Below are 14,380 nucleotides of genomic sequence, written 5' to 3'. Positions count from 1 at the left end.
CACTAAACCTACATGTTCACCTTTATTGATTTAGCTACATTGGCACCAGGTCATTATGAACCTTTAATCACTCATGCTTTAAAGCATTCTCCACTTTTCTATTTTTTTTCCTAGGAAAGCAGATGACCTTACAATCTATCCTATTCTATATCTGCCTTGTCCGCACACGTAACCTGTCTGTAACCCTCTGAAGCTCTGTACTGTATCCTCACTAGATTGTGTGCCTCGTGCCATCTAGATTGGGTGCTTTAGAAAGTACCTGGAAAATGTCTTATGCCAGGGTAAGTGGGTAAAGGTTCCTGTACCTAAGTCCACATGTTGCGTCTATGATTGACTTTGCAAGTGCCAAATGGCCCCTATGTTCATGCAGAAGTGCCTGAACTGTTGCCACTGGAACAAGACCTGGCTCTAATGCCCATGTTGTAGCTGCTATGCAATAATTATCCCCACGTTCAAAGGAAACACTTGTAGGCCATGCCCACTCTATATTAGGTTTAGGACCAGGATGTTCAGACTCTTCATGGGCAATTCCAACAGTGCCATGCATGAACTTCCCATTCTCATTCTGACTTGTCAGTCCACGCCATTCTCAACTGACATGATGGGGCCACACTCGGGTTGAAGGAGCAACACCTCATATTCCTGATTTCTGGTTATTACTCCTCCCTCCCCCTTCTCTCCTTTCCCATTCCCTATTTTGACTCCCCTTTTAACCACTTCTCACCTGCACATCACCTTCCTCTACTGCCCCCTCCTTTCCTTTCTCCCATGGTCCACTCTCTATCAGATTCCTTCTTCAGCCTGTTACCTTTTCCACCTATCACATCCCAGCTTCTCAATTAATCCCTCCTTCTCCCACCCATACACTTTCTCCTCACCTAGCTTCACCTATCACCTTCCAGCTTGTACTCCTCCCCCCACATTCTTACTCAGGCTTCTTCTCCCTTCCTTTCCAGTCCTCATGACTCGATGTTGACTGTTTATTCCCCTCCATAAATGCTGCCTGACCTGCTGAGTTCCTCCATCATCTTGGGTGTGTTCTGGATTTCTAGCATCTGCAGAATCTCTTGTGGTTATGAACATGTCTCTGCTTGGAAACTCAGACACTTTGGCATCAAGAGTGAGACAAGACGGGTTGGAGATAGACAGTTTGACAAACAAGGCAGTGGGTAAACCTGGAAGGGATAACCAGGAAAGGAATGTTGTCTTCACTGAGTGAATTTTGACATCAACCCTAAATTGATTTGCCGTGTCAGGAACTCCATTCTGCAGGATTGGTGCATATTGTGTCCTATATATTCAGCAGAATGAGCACATGACCTGACAACCTGCTTGCTCTGATGGTACTTCCTAACCTGTCTGTGGAACATCATAACTACAGGAGATTCTGCAGATGCTGCAAATCCTTAGCATCACACACAAAATTCTGGTGGAATTCAACAAGTTAGGCAGCATCTATAGAGAGGAATACACTGTTGATGTTTTGTGCTGAGACCCATTACCTGTGGAAGAATATTGTGTTCCCACAATGATCTCATTAATCCCCTTAGAAACCCCAAAGCCAGAGTTGTTGCAATTCATCCCTGATCTCAGGGAACAGCCCAAGAATAGATTCCAGTATTTTCCTTGCGATGATACTCTCCTTTGTTAAATTTAGCTTCCTTGGTCACAAACAAGAGAAAATCTGCAGGTGCTGGACATCCAAGCAACACACACAAAATGCTGGAGGAACTCAGCAGGCCAGGCACCATTTATGGAAAAGGGTACAGTTGACATTTCGGGCCGAGATCCTTCGGTTAACTTTGATTGTGGCTTTTATAAATATTTTAATTTACCATAACAGCATTGATATTTCTTATAAACAGAATTATTTTTAGTTTAAGTAGCTGGAGAAATAGGAAATTTAATAGAAACTTCTTAATTCAAAAGTGTAATGTAGAAATTACATTTACAAGAAATCCTTGGGCACACAATATTAATGCATTAAAAGTGAAGATAGGTAAATTGATGCGGAAGAAAAGATGATGTTGATTGTTAGTTGGGGTGGGAGGAAGTTCAGATACCAAAGACAGCTCAAGTTGTTTAAGAAGTGATCCACAATTTGTTAATTATTTTACATATATGGTGGATTCCAGTTGATTGGGCAATTGGTTAATTAGGGCAGTTGCTTATTTGGGACAGCGCTTAAAGAAGGAAAACTAATCAAGACATTAGCTAGACACAAGGAAATCTGCAGATGCTGGAAATTCAATTAACACACACAAAATGCTGGTGGAATGCAGCAGGCCAGGCAGCATCTATAGGAAGAAGCACTGTCGACGTTTCGGGCCGGGACCCTTCGTCAGGGTCCCGGCCCGAAACATCAACTGTGCTTCTTCCTATTGGTGCTGCCTGGCCTGCTGCATTCCACCAGCATTTTGTGTGTGTTGCAAGTCATTGACTAGGATTCCTTTGCTTGTTTGGAACTCAATGCTGCGTAATTGGGCTGGAGACTGTTGACGATCAGGTTCTAATTAGAGTCAGAAGTGCACTCTTGTGTGGCAGTTATGTGAGTGATGATAAACCTGATATTCATATGGATCTCTATTGTGGACTGAGAGTGGGAAGGGGACAGAGAGGGGAGGGAGTGGGAAACACCAGAGAGACACTTTGCCAAACAATAAGCCAATTGTTTGGAATCAAATGACCTCGCGTGATGTCTCAGGGCTGTGTGTGTCACCCGCAACCCTGGCCCTCCTACTCTGCCACCTGTCCCATATTCCTCGTGCAGTGCTCCAGCCTCGTCATTCCCAACAACGTTTGCTCCCGGCAGATTTACAAATTCACTATTCTCGCTGTGTTGACAAATACAGTACTATGTAAATCTCTTAGGCTTCCTAACTACATATATATGCCTGAGACTTTTGCATGGTACTGTATATATATGTTTTGGAATTCTCACAATGATACAGGCATATTAGGACATAGAGCTTTCTTTAAATTTACTATTGTTATAACCTTTTTTTAACATAATCTGCATTGGCTTGATTCTGATGTAGTGGGGCAGAATTTATGGTATGGCTAGTTTTTAAATGTTCTAATTTTTAAATGAGGCATGTTTTCTCTCTGGTCTTTTGAAAGGCAGAAAACTAATTGAAGTATGGAATTGGTGGAAAGTTGGGTACAGGTTTGGGTACATCTGACAGGTTTTGAAAGATGGTTTGAAGCATTGTTAGTTTACAAGATGGGTGTCACTGGTGTGTTTTTGAGAGTGGATGGTGCCAGTAGTATTTCACATTTATAACACATCTACGTATATAAAATGTTATAACATGAAAACATTTTAAGTATTGAAAGTGTTAGCAACAAAAACTGGCACTGAGCCACCTGACTTTATGATGGGACCGTTGACCAATTGTTTGGTAAACTAGTGTTTTAGAAGAAAATACGTGGAGATTTAGGGAGAGAGAGGGAGTCCCAGAGCTCAGCAGCTGAAGACACAGTTGTCAATGGGACAATGATTTTTGTAGGAATACATAGCTAGAATAAGTGCAGAAGTTAAAATGCTTTGTGATTAGAAATAGGGAGAGGCTAGTCTAGGAAGGATATAAAAACAAGGTTGAGGAATTTGATGTTGAGGTGTGGAGCAAGAAGAGGCTAATACGTAAGAAATTAAAGGTAAGGAAACTGGGATATGGGGACAAGTTTTAAGTGGATTATGCAGAGATATGTGAAATTTGGTCATGTGTGGGTGTGGTATTGATACAGTTAGTTCAAGTTAACTTTTTATTTGTTCGCACAGTACTTATCTGTTTGAAGTGATTAGTCATCAATAGTTAAACACATCGTAGATTAATATTACGCATTTCAGTAATGGCAAGGAATATGTTTATCAAGGTAGGGTTTTACAAATGAAATTTAGCCTTTAGCCAATCTGGAACCCTCCCTGATCTGGAGTTGTGGTTGTGGTTATGCTCCAGCCAGCATTAATGTCCCCCTTGAAGGCCTCAGGTTTGAATATCATACTGTCTGGCACAAGCCACAATTTCACATAACCGGAGACGTGTTTGTAAAAGCCATGAAGGAAGTTGTTGTGGGCTGTTTCCAAGGTCTCTTAGACCTGGAGGCAATGCATGAATGAATGTATTCAGTTCTTGGTATAATATGTATGAATAGCTGAATAGCTGTTTAGTTCCAGACTTTTTTTTAGTGCATCGGAGAATAATCTTGTATGATACTGAAGGGCACCAGGAAGACTTCCTTTCTTGTGTCTGAACACTGGATATGCTGTGGTAATTTACGTAGGTAATGTAAGGAAAAAATTCTTTACCTTCATACGCAATTCTCAATAGAGCATTATTGATGCTGTGTTATTCTAGCCGTGCATAATACTTTATTAAAATAAAATTGCATTACTTTCAAAATAAGGCGAATGTCCACATCAACAAAATGGATTCAGCTGGTGATGATTGTTAATGTGTCTTTTTTCTGGAGTGAGAAGGGAATCTGCATTTGATATGATCCAGGTAGAATCCTGTTAATCTACAGTATTTCTAAGTTGAAAGCTATTTAAAAAGCAGTAATTGATATGGTGCCAAGAATATATACATTTCAGTTGATAACTTGGTCTGTTTGAAAACTCTGAATATGCTTTCTAAGCTTGAACTGCAGGGGTGAAAGAATAGTCTGTTTGAGTTAGTTTTAGAGTAACTAATTTCTTAGATCCTTTTGAAAATTTACATTTTATACCTTAAAGGTGACTGTTTATAAACTTTAGCAAATAATGAGTAGATTATGACCATATAAAAATTATCCCACTAATTAATTTGGCTGATATAGTCCCAATCTTCCGAAATTGTTCTGAAATCTTCAGAATTAAACTCTTGGATATTTGTTGTAGGTAACCATAAAAATTATCATTGAAGCATTAAAGCAGTTTCTTTAGATATTTTTTGAATGTTATTAATTATAAAAACAGATAGGGAAGAAGTTGTTTGAAGCTTTGGGAATGTTTAATCAAAGTTATTAGCCTGTAGTTATAGTTATGTAGTTTATTACGTGCTCCTGTTGACATTTCTATGTTGGAGTAAGAATTCAAAAATAGGAAATATCGAATCTGCAGATAGCATGCTAAAGAATTATATTATTTTAATGATTTTTAGCAGAATAAATCATAATTGCAAAGCAAAATACTATGGATGATGGCAAGAGATTTAAATTTTCAGCAAATCAGGCAGCACTTGTGATAAATGATTAGTTGACATTTTGGTGTCAATGGCCTTTCATTATAATTGTGTTTAGTTAGAGATACAGGTCCTCCGCAATTTGCATATAGCCCAAATATAGAAAAGAGCATTGGAGAGATGGTTGGGGTGGATTTATGTGTTGCTATGGGGTTAAGAGCGACTGGTCTTGATGCTAGGCTAGGAATGTGCTGCATCAAACCCAAGAAGAATACGTTCTAGTTAACATGTTGATGTCTATTTTGTGAATCCAATCCAAAGATGTATAGCCAGGGGCAGCAGCTCATTTTTAAAGTCATCAATAACATTTAAAACCTCATCAACAGTACAACCTTTTAAAATTTGTTAATGTCGGCTTTATTGATAAGGATGCCACAAAGAGGTTTGCAATGCTTCTCAAGACTCTATCCCAATGAGATAACTCACCCCTGCAGGCATCTTCTGCAGTGTGGGATCTTGGTTCACAGTAGCATTTTCAACCTTCAAACAGTTCTTGGGAATGGAGTCTTGCTATAATCTCGGGATGACCTGTGCAGGCTTTCAAGATGGGGCGGAGGAAGGGAAGTCTGTGGTGGAGCAGACAAAATAGCAATAACAGGTTATGGTGCCAAATTGAGCCAAGAGAATGGTTATCTGGAGTCATGAAAGAAATATGTAGGTAATGCTGGAATGATCTATGTCTGGAAGGGTGTGATATGTTCGAAAGGTTGTATCAATGTTGTACATTGGGAACTGAGGTTGGAGCTCAGGGGGGACGTATGACTTTTTTTTTACATTTAATCTCCCTGACTTCCACATCCCATACTGCTTTACAACCTTTCCATTTTTCTGTTCATTACAGTATACCCAAATCAAATGGAGGACTACAAGCTTCAAACATACTGTCCTCTCTCCACAGATGCAAACTTGAAACTTAGAGGAAGGGTCACTATATTCTTCCATTAATTGCAAACTGAAATTGAACTAAATTAACTTCACTATGTACTTAAATGTTATGTGCACCATTTGGTATTGCTACTAAGCCTGTCTCTTTTCACATTTTTGGTTAGTTTAGATGTTGGTAACAGATGTTGGAAGGTTCATAAACGTGTTCATTACTATGGAGATTTAATCTAATCGACTTGCCCATTTTTGTTTGCAGATGCTGTTGACGTTACAAAAAAGCTAAAGGCAACTACTGGAAATCATTCAGCAAATACTTCAGTCAGTGTAACATCCCAGGCGACTTATTCAGAAAATAAGAAATTAATAGATGAAATAATACCAAACAATCGTACAACAGCAAAGAACACCACCTCCAGCAGCAGCACTACCACCACCACCACTACCACCACTACTACCACCACCACCACTACTACTACCACCACATCTTCAACAACATCAAATCCAACTACAACAACAGTTAGAAGTGTAACCGTGCATCCTATGGGAACAATACAGAGAGAAACTGGCCAAAATTCTGAGCAAATAACCCCAAAATTAATCGCATCAACAGTGAAAGTTAATGTCACTGAACCAGAAACAGAGATAATGGTCATTGGCACAGATATTGATGAAGATGAAACAATTACTTCAAATATAGTTCCAGAACAGATGGATGAGATGACAGATAATGAACTGTTGTTTGCTGAGCAAGATAATTCACCATCCTATTACGATCAAGGTGAAGATAGAGGGGCAGAAGACTATTTTGATGAAAACCAAATAGATGAGAATGACCTGGAAAGTGATGACTTGGAGGAACGTCCTGAACTTCCTGATAAACCAATATATATCACCACACCTGAAGAAGATGACGGTCACTTCTTTTTTTACTTGGTTGCTGCTGCTTTTCTGATTGCTGTTATTTACATCACATATCACAACAAAAGAAAGGTAATTTGATGAAACTGGCAAATTGATTGACAAGGTGCCACACATGAGGCTGCTTAGCAAGATAAGAGCCCATGGAATTACAGGGAAGTTACTAGTATGGGTGGAGCATTGGCTTGTCGGCAGAAAACAGAGAGTGGGAATAAAGGGATCCTATTCTGGCTGGTTGATGTTTACCAGTGGAGTTGCACAGGGTTCGGTGTTGGGACTGCTGCTTTTTATGATGTATGTCAATGATTTGGACTACGGTTTAATGGATTTGTGGCTAAATTTGCCGATGATACATAGCTGGAGGAGCGGGTAGTGTTAAGGAAACAGAGAGCCTGCAGAAAGACTTAGATAGTTCAGGGGAATGGGCAAAGAAGTGGCAAATGAAATACAAGTGGTGATTGATAAGTTCATGGCCTAAGGTAGAAGGAGTCAATTTTAGAAAACCTAGCACATTTATTTTTCCTGCATTTACACACTAGTCCAGCAGTCGTGGAGTATACGGATCCCTTCTTTGTAGAAATTGGCGTCTTGAACCTCCAGAAATGGGCCACAGCAGGGGTGATTGATAAGTTCGTGGTAGAAGGAGATGACTTACTAATTTCAAACTTTCTGCATTTTCACTCAAAGAGTTGAACTGCACGTGCATGTAACGAGAGCTGTATAACTCATGAACTTATCAATCACCCCTGCTGTGGACCACTTCTACAAAGAATGGATCTGTATGTTCCACGACCACTAGTGTGTACATGTAGAAGGAGAAAAGGAAAGGTACGTCGTATCCAGAGTTTCTCCGGTTAGCAGATGATTTCCCTCCACGCCTCTCTGATGTAGTGGGGATCTGCTTATGAGGCAAGTTACAGCAGTGGTTTGCCATTGCCTTCTGCCGGGTGAATTTCCAAAGAGATCAGCAGTTCGTAACCCAGCACGAATGGCTTGGGAGTCCTGCACGATACCCTAAAGGTTAACCTCCAGGTTGAGAATGCAATGTTGGCATTCATTTCTAGAGGTATAGAATATAAGAGCAGGGATGTGAGACCATACTTGTGCAGTTTTGGGCTCCTTATTTTAGAAAGGATATACTGATATTGAGGAGGGTTCAGAGAAGATTCACAAGAATGATTCCAGGAATGAAAGGATTACCCTATGAGGAACGTCTGGCAGCTCTTGGGCTGTATTCCCTGGAGTTCAGGAGAATGGGGAGGAATCTTATAGAAACATTCCGAATGTTAAAAGGCCTGAACAGATTAGATATGGCAAAGTTATTTCCCATGGTAGGGAATTCTAGGACAAGAGGGCACGACTTCAGGGTTGAAGGACGTCCATTTTGAACTGAGATGCAGAGAAATTAATTCAGTCAGAGGGCGGTAGATCTGTGAAATTTGTTGCCACGAATGGCTGTGGAAGCCAAGTCATTGGGTATATTTAAGGCAGAGATAGATAGGTTCTTGATTAGCCAGGGCACCAAAGGGTATGAGGTGAAGGCAGGGGAGTGGGAATGACTGGAAGAATTGGATCAGCCTATGGTTGAATGGCAGAGCAGACTTGATGGGCAGAATGGCCTACTTCTGCTCCTATATCTTATGGTCTTAATTTATTTGTAAAGATCCATTGTAAAAGTCAACTTCTCCACCAAGGCTGTTGATTTATTGGTTTTATTTTCTAACAGTTTTGCAGTAAGTGCAATGCACTGTTATTGTGCTTCAGTCCAAATGTTCAGAACCAGGTTTAATATCACAGGCCTATATGTGAAATTAGTTAACTTAGCAGCAGAAGTACAATGCAATACATGATTAATATAGGAAAAAATAAACTGATTGCGGTTAGTGTATATATGTATATTAAATAGTTAAGTAAAAATAATGCAAAAACAGAAATAATAAAAAAGTGAGATAGTGTTCATGGGTTTAATATCCATTTAGAAATCAGATGGTAGAGGGGAAAAAGCTGTTCCTGAATTGCTGAGTATGTGCGTTCTGGCTTCTTGTGCCTCTTTCCTGATGGTACAATGAGAAGAGGGCATGTCCTGGGTGATGAGGGTCCCATGGTGGAGCTGAGAAATTATACAACTTTCTGTAGCTTCTTTTAATCCTGTGCAGTAGCCGCCCCCCCCCCCCCATACCAAACAGTGATGCAGTCTGTCAGAATATTCTCCACAGTACATTTGTAGAAGTTTTCAGGTATTTTAGTTGACAAACCAAATCTCCTCAAACTCCTAATGAAGTATAGCTGCTGTCTTGCCTTCTCTATAGTTGCATCAGTATATTGGGACCAGGTTAGATCTCAAGGATATTAACATCCAGGAACTTGAAATTGCTCACACTCTCCATTTCTGATCCCTCTATGAGGATTGGTTTATGTTCCCTCATCTTGCCCTTTCTGAAGCTCACAATCATCTCTTTGGTCTAACTGATGTTGGGTACAAAGTTGTTGTTGTGACACCACTTAACTAGCTAGTATATCCAGCTCCAATATACCCTCTTATCTCCATCTGAGATTCTGCCAATGATCTATGCAAGCCACACAGTCATGGGTATAGAGGAGTAGAGCAGTGGGCTAAGCACGTATCCCTGAGGTGTGCCAGTGTTGATAGTTAGTGAGGAGATGTTATTACCAATCTGCACAGATTGTGGTCTTCTGGTTAGGAAGTCAAGGATCCAATTACTGAGGGAGGTACAGAGGTTGAGATTCTATAGCTTTCGATCAGGACTGTAGGAATGATGGTGTTAAACGCTGAACTATTGTCAATGAACAGCACCTTGACATGGGTGTTTGTATTGTCCAGATGTTCTAAAGCCGCTTGAAGAGCCATTGAATTTGTGTCTGCTCTAGACCTATTGTGGCGATAGGCAAATTGCAGTGAGTCCAGGTCCTTGCTGAGCGAGGAATTGACTAGCCATGACCATCCTCTCAAAGCATTTCATCACTGTAGACATGAGATGGTGTTAAGGCAGCTCATACTACTCTTCTTGGGCACTGGTATAATTATTGCCATTTTGAAGCAGGTGTTGCAGCAATACTCAAACTGGTTTGCAAATTTCTTTTTTTCTGGTTCATCATACCAGGCAAATGAGCCTTCTGAATGTGCTAGGCCAGCAGTCCCCAACCACCGGGCCGCGGACCAGTACCAGGCCGCAAGGAAACCTTTCCTCATTCCCTGTCAAGCCCACTTTTGAGTTTGAACGCACGCACGGTCATTACCCGCGTGTCATCCATGTCAGCGCAGGAAGGAGATCAACTCCTCGAGCTTGCAAATGACGGCGGGCTGAAAAGTATGTTTGACATAAGATCTCTGCTGGCATTCTGGATCAAAGTCAAGGCTAAATATCCTGAGATAGGCATGAAAGCACTGAAAACGGTGCTTCCATTTCCAACATATCTCTGCAATGAATGCAACGAAAACTAAATTTTGTAATAGACTGGACATAAGGAACCCCCTTCCAGTATTGCCATCTCCCATCACCCCTCGATGGGACCATGTTGTTGCAGGAAAACAAGCCCAGGGCTCCCACTGATTCAGCGATATCGGTGTGTTGCAATGATTTTATATGTCCATACGGGGAAAATATGTGCTGTGTGTTTAATATCCAAACGTTACTTAAAATGTTATGATGCTATTGATTATAAGTGACTTATATAATCATATAACCATATAGCAATTACAGCACGGAAACAGGCCATCTCTGCCCTGCTGGTTCGTGCCGAACACTACTCTCACCTAGTCCCACCGACCTGCACTCAGCCCATAACCCTCCATTCCTTTCCTGTCCATATACCTACCCAATTTTTCTTTAAATGATAATATCGAACCTACCTCTACCACTCTACTGGAAGTTCGTTCAACACTTACTTCAAGCCCCTGTCCTCCCCTGTAATTGACTTATCAGTATATTCATGTCAGGAAAATATGTGGTGTGTGTTTAATATTAAATTCGTTAAATAAACCCTTTTAGAAACGAAATTGAGTGTATTAGCCACTCATCACCTATATTCTGGTCGTGATTAACACCCCCCCCCCCGCCCCAGCAGAATCGCCAAAAATAATTTTTAGAAAAAGATCGGCAGGTACACGCATGCACACACAGGTGCCCACGCAAGGCTTCATGGTCATTGTAGTCTTTCTCGGGGTAAACATAACGTATTTGACTGCTACTCTTGTCCGTTGGCAACCCCCCCCCCCCCCCCCCCGGGTCGACCGGTCTGCAAGAATATTGTCAAATTAAACGGGTCTGCAGTGCAAAAAAGGTTGGGGACCCTTGTGCTAGACAACTAGTGCTGAATCAAGGTAAATTTGCTGCATTGGGATCTTGACCTCTGGTTGGACAAGAGCAGAATAGTGCACTGGCATTTCTTTGCCTATGCAATTAGTGCACCCTCAACACCTCCCCCCCCATCCGGTCTCAACCAAGTTGCAATCTCTGCCACTGAGGAAGACCAGGGCAGTTAGCAGACTGAAACACTGCTAGCTGCTAGCTGCAGGCTGCCCTTTCAGTTGCTCTCCATCTTGGGATTACATCACTGGACTTTACTTGTCACTAGGTACTTTGGGAGTACCTTTCGTAGAAGAATGCCAATAGTATGAGAAAGCAGCTCACGGTCACCACTTTGTAGGCAATTGGGCATGGGCAATAAATGCTGGATTGCAGAAAAAACTCAGGTTCCAAATATAAAAGAGAAAATATTGTACCTGATCCCTTGTATGCTGCTCCATTTTACCATGATATAATTCATATTCATTGAGATCTGTGTCTGTTTTTCCAGTGAGTTACTAAGCCATAAATGTAAACAAAGACATGACATTGTGGTGAATGTGAGTTTCAGGCTAATGTCTAATTGAAACTACTAGAAGTATATTTATTCATATTTTTCTGGTAGGTGATATTTGTTTAAGCAAAGAAATTAAGTGCATATGGAGCACTTTATGATGGTCAGGTACAAAGCTTCTGCAGCTTGTTCTGTTCTATAATTCAAAAAGTTCCTGTTGAATCTTTTGTATCGGGCAGTCATAATTATCCACTCATTCTTGCTCTACTGTTAGTAGTCTAGCAGTGTGTATTATTGTTTAACTGTTATTATATTTGATTTTTTAACTGCTCATGCAAATAAGGTAATGTTTTGTGACTTGAAAAAAGTTAGTTTACTATTAGGTAGGGTATGTATTCGAGTTGTTATGGCTTCATTTATTGTTAAGTTAAGCTTTGGACAACTTTTGGTGAATGTCATGTTTGCAAAGATTTAGAACTATCATAGTCAGAAGATTACTTGATTTTATTCTGTGAATTTTTTAGATGTGATTTCTAAAGTCTATTTCTTTCTATCCCTTGCCCAGTCTCCTCAGGTCTTACCTCTTAAACCAGCCAATTTTGTCCAAGAGTGGTCTTACAGATATAGGTTAGCCTTGTGTACAATTGTCTTGGCTCAAGTGGCCAATGAGAAGGGCCACTTTACCCTATGTCTGTGATAAAATAGCTAGAGATTATTATATAGCAAAATATGATCTTGTAATTTAGCAAACTATATATGTATAGATATTGTTCCTTTCCACACTTTGTTTTGTAGCGTATTGAGTGGCAACCTGGCTGTTTTTTTAGCATTTTGTCTGGATTTTTTGAGGCTGAATTGCTAGCTCGACACTCAATCCAGCACAGAAGGAAAATGCGCAGGGAGCCGACAGGATTCAAACCCGGGACCTCTTGTCTTGAAGTCTGGTGTGGATGCCACTGCACCACCGGCTGGCTCTGCACAGATGTGGATATTATATAAAACTAAGAAATGGTTTATTTTTTGTTTTGGTGGGTGGGCAGGGTTAAGTTGATTTTTTTTTTCCCTGTTAGTTTAAAAATATAGATAATATGTTTTTAATAGACTAACCAGTTGAACATCAGTTATAAATCAATACTTGTACTTGTGAAAATGAATCTGGTTTGGAACCTTTAATTACCATCTTTATTCCTTTTCCTTTTAGATTTATATTCTCTTAGTTCAAAGCAGACGTTGGAAGGATAGCCTGTGCTCAAGGACAGTTGAATATCAGCGGTTGGACCAAAACATACATGATGCGATGCCATCACTTAAAATCACAAAGGATTATATTTTCTAAATGTATTATTTCATTTGTTGTATTTGTTTCAGTTTTTTTGTTTGACTTTTGTTGTTGAAGCAATGAAGATTCTTAAACTGCTACCTGTGTTTATTGTAAATTTTGTTTAATAATACCCCAAAATAATATTACTAATATTCAAGCATATACCTTGTGATGGTAATCTGATTCACTGCATCTGTCTTATTGGATTATCAATTGCAATGGCTGTTGTTAGGAAGAACAGTTTACTTGCCGTTGCTGTCAGGTTAATCTATTCTAAACAATATCTTTTCAAAATTAGCAGTTGACTATTTACTAATTTTTCTCAAATGACATTGTTTGAACTGAATGATAGTTAAAAGATCAGTTGATGGAATTTTATAAATGCCTCATTTTGACATTGAATTGAGTTTCCTAGAAAAAAAATTCAATGGTTAGAAAATGCATACTTATTTTTAGCAATGGGCTACTTGTTTCTATCAATGACCTATCTTTTTTAAAATTTCAACAAAATTGATACAACATCATAAAAAGTTGTGATGAATTATTTTTGGATGTCATATGCTAGTTGTCTTAATACCTTATGCTATTAAAATATTGCTAAGTAATAATTTAGCCATAACCAGATTAAAATATATAAGCAGCCTGTAGCCTTAGCAAAATGCATCAGCTTCAGTATTTTTTTCCTTCCTTCCTTCTGTCCTTACTTGCCCTAATCATTCCAATGCACATATCCATGGCACCATTTTGCTTTCTTTAATGTATTAGCGCACTATATTGCAATTTCAATATACTATCTTAAATTATGTACTTTACCAGTTATCACTTATTTGTATAGATTATAAGCTTCAGTGTAAGAACTGATATAAATAACTAGTCAAAATCTTTGAATCTGTTCGATTCAAAAATATTTCACTGAGGGTAATTTCTGGAGCAGATTATTATTGCCTGAGTAGCAATGGAAGATTTTGGGGAAAAAAAACTGTTTAGTATCTAACTTGTTTTTAAGAAACAGGCAAATTCTAAAAAAGATTTAGGCTGAAATTGGTTGACTTAGAATGATTTGAGTGGTGGGTTTGCATGGCAGATGAAACTTCCTTAAGATATTAGTCTTCTGTCAATGCCGTTTACATACATGTTTGATCATTTGTCAAAAGCATTGCAAAGGGAGCATAAATCAAAATATGGTAACTTTTTTGTTTCTACCTATATGTTT

The 14,380-nt window shown here is 39.5% G+C and overlaps 1 protein-coding gene across 1 annotated transcript in view; it reads left to right on the top strand.

Annotated features, from left to right (window-relative positions):
• Window positions 1-14,380, top strand: part of LOC134349894 (keratinocyte-associated transmembrane protein 2-like) — a 26,011-nt gene extending 11,631 nt beyond the window's left edge. Inside the window, exons 3-4 of the mRNA XM_063054857.1 lie at window positions 6,364-7,097; window positions 13,048-14,380. Of these exons, the coding sequence (XP_062910927.1) occupies window positions 6,364-7,097; window positions 13,048-13,182 (869 nt within the window). The 3' untranslated portion in view covers window positions 13,183-14,380. The remainder of the gene's footprint in view (window positions 1-6,363; window positions 7,098-13,047) is intronic.

This window comes from Mobula hypostoma, chromosome 7, assembly GCF_963921235.1.
Source record: "Mobula hypostoma chromosome 7, sMobHyp1.1, whole genome shotgun sequence".
NCBI lineage: Eukaryota > Metazoa > Chordata > Chondrichthyes > Myliobatiformes > Myliobatidae > Mobula > Mobula hypostoma.
This window is presented reverse-complemented; position numbering and strand designations above follow the sequence as displayed.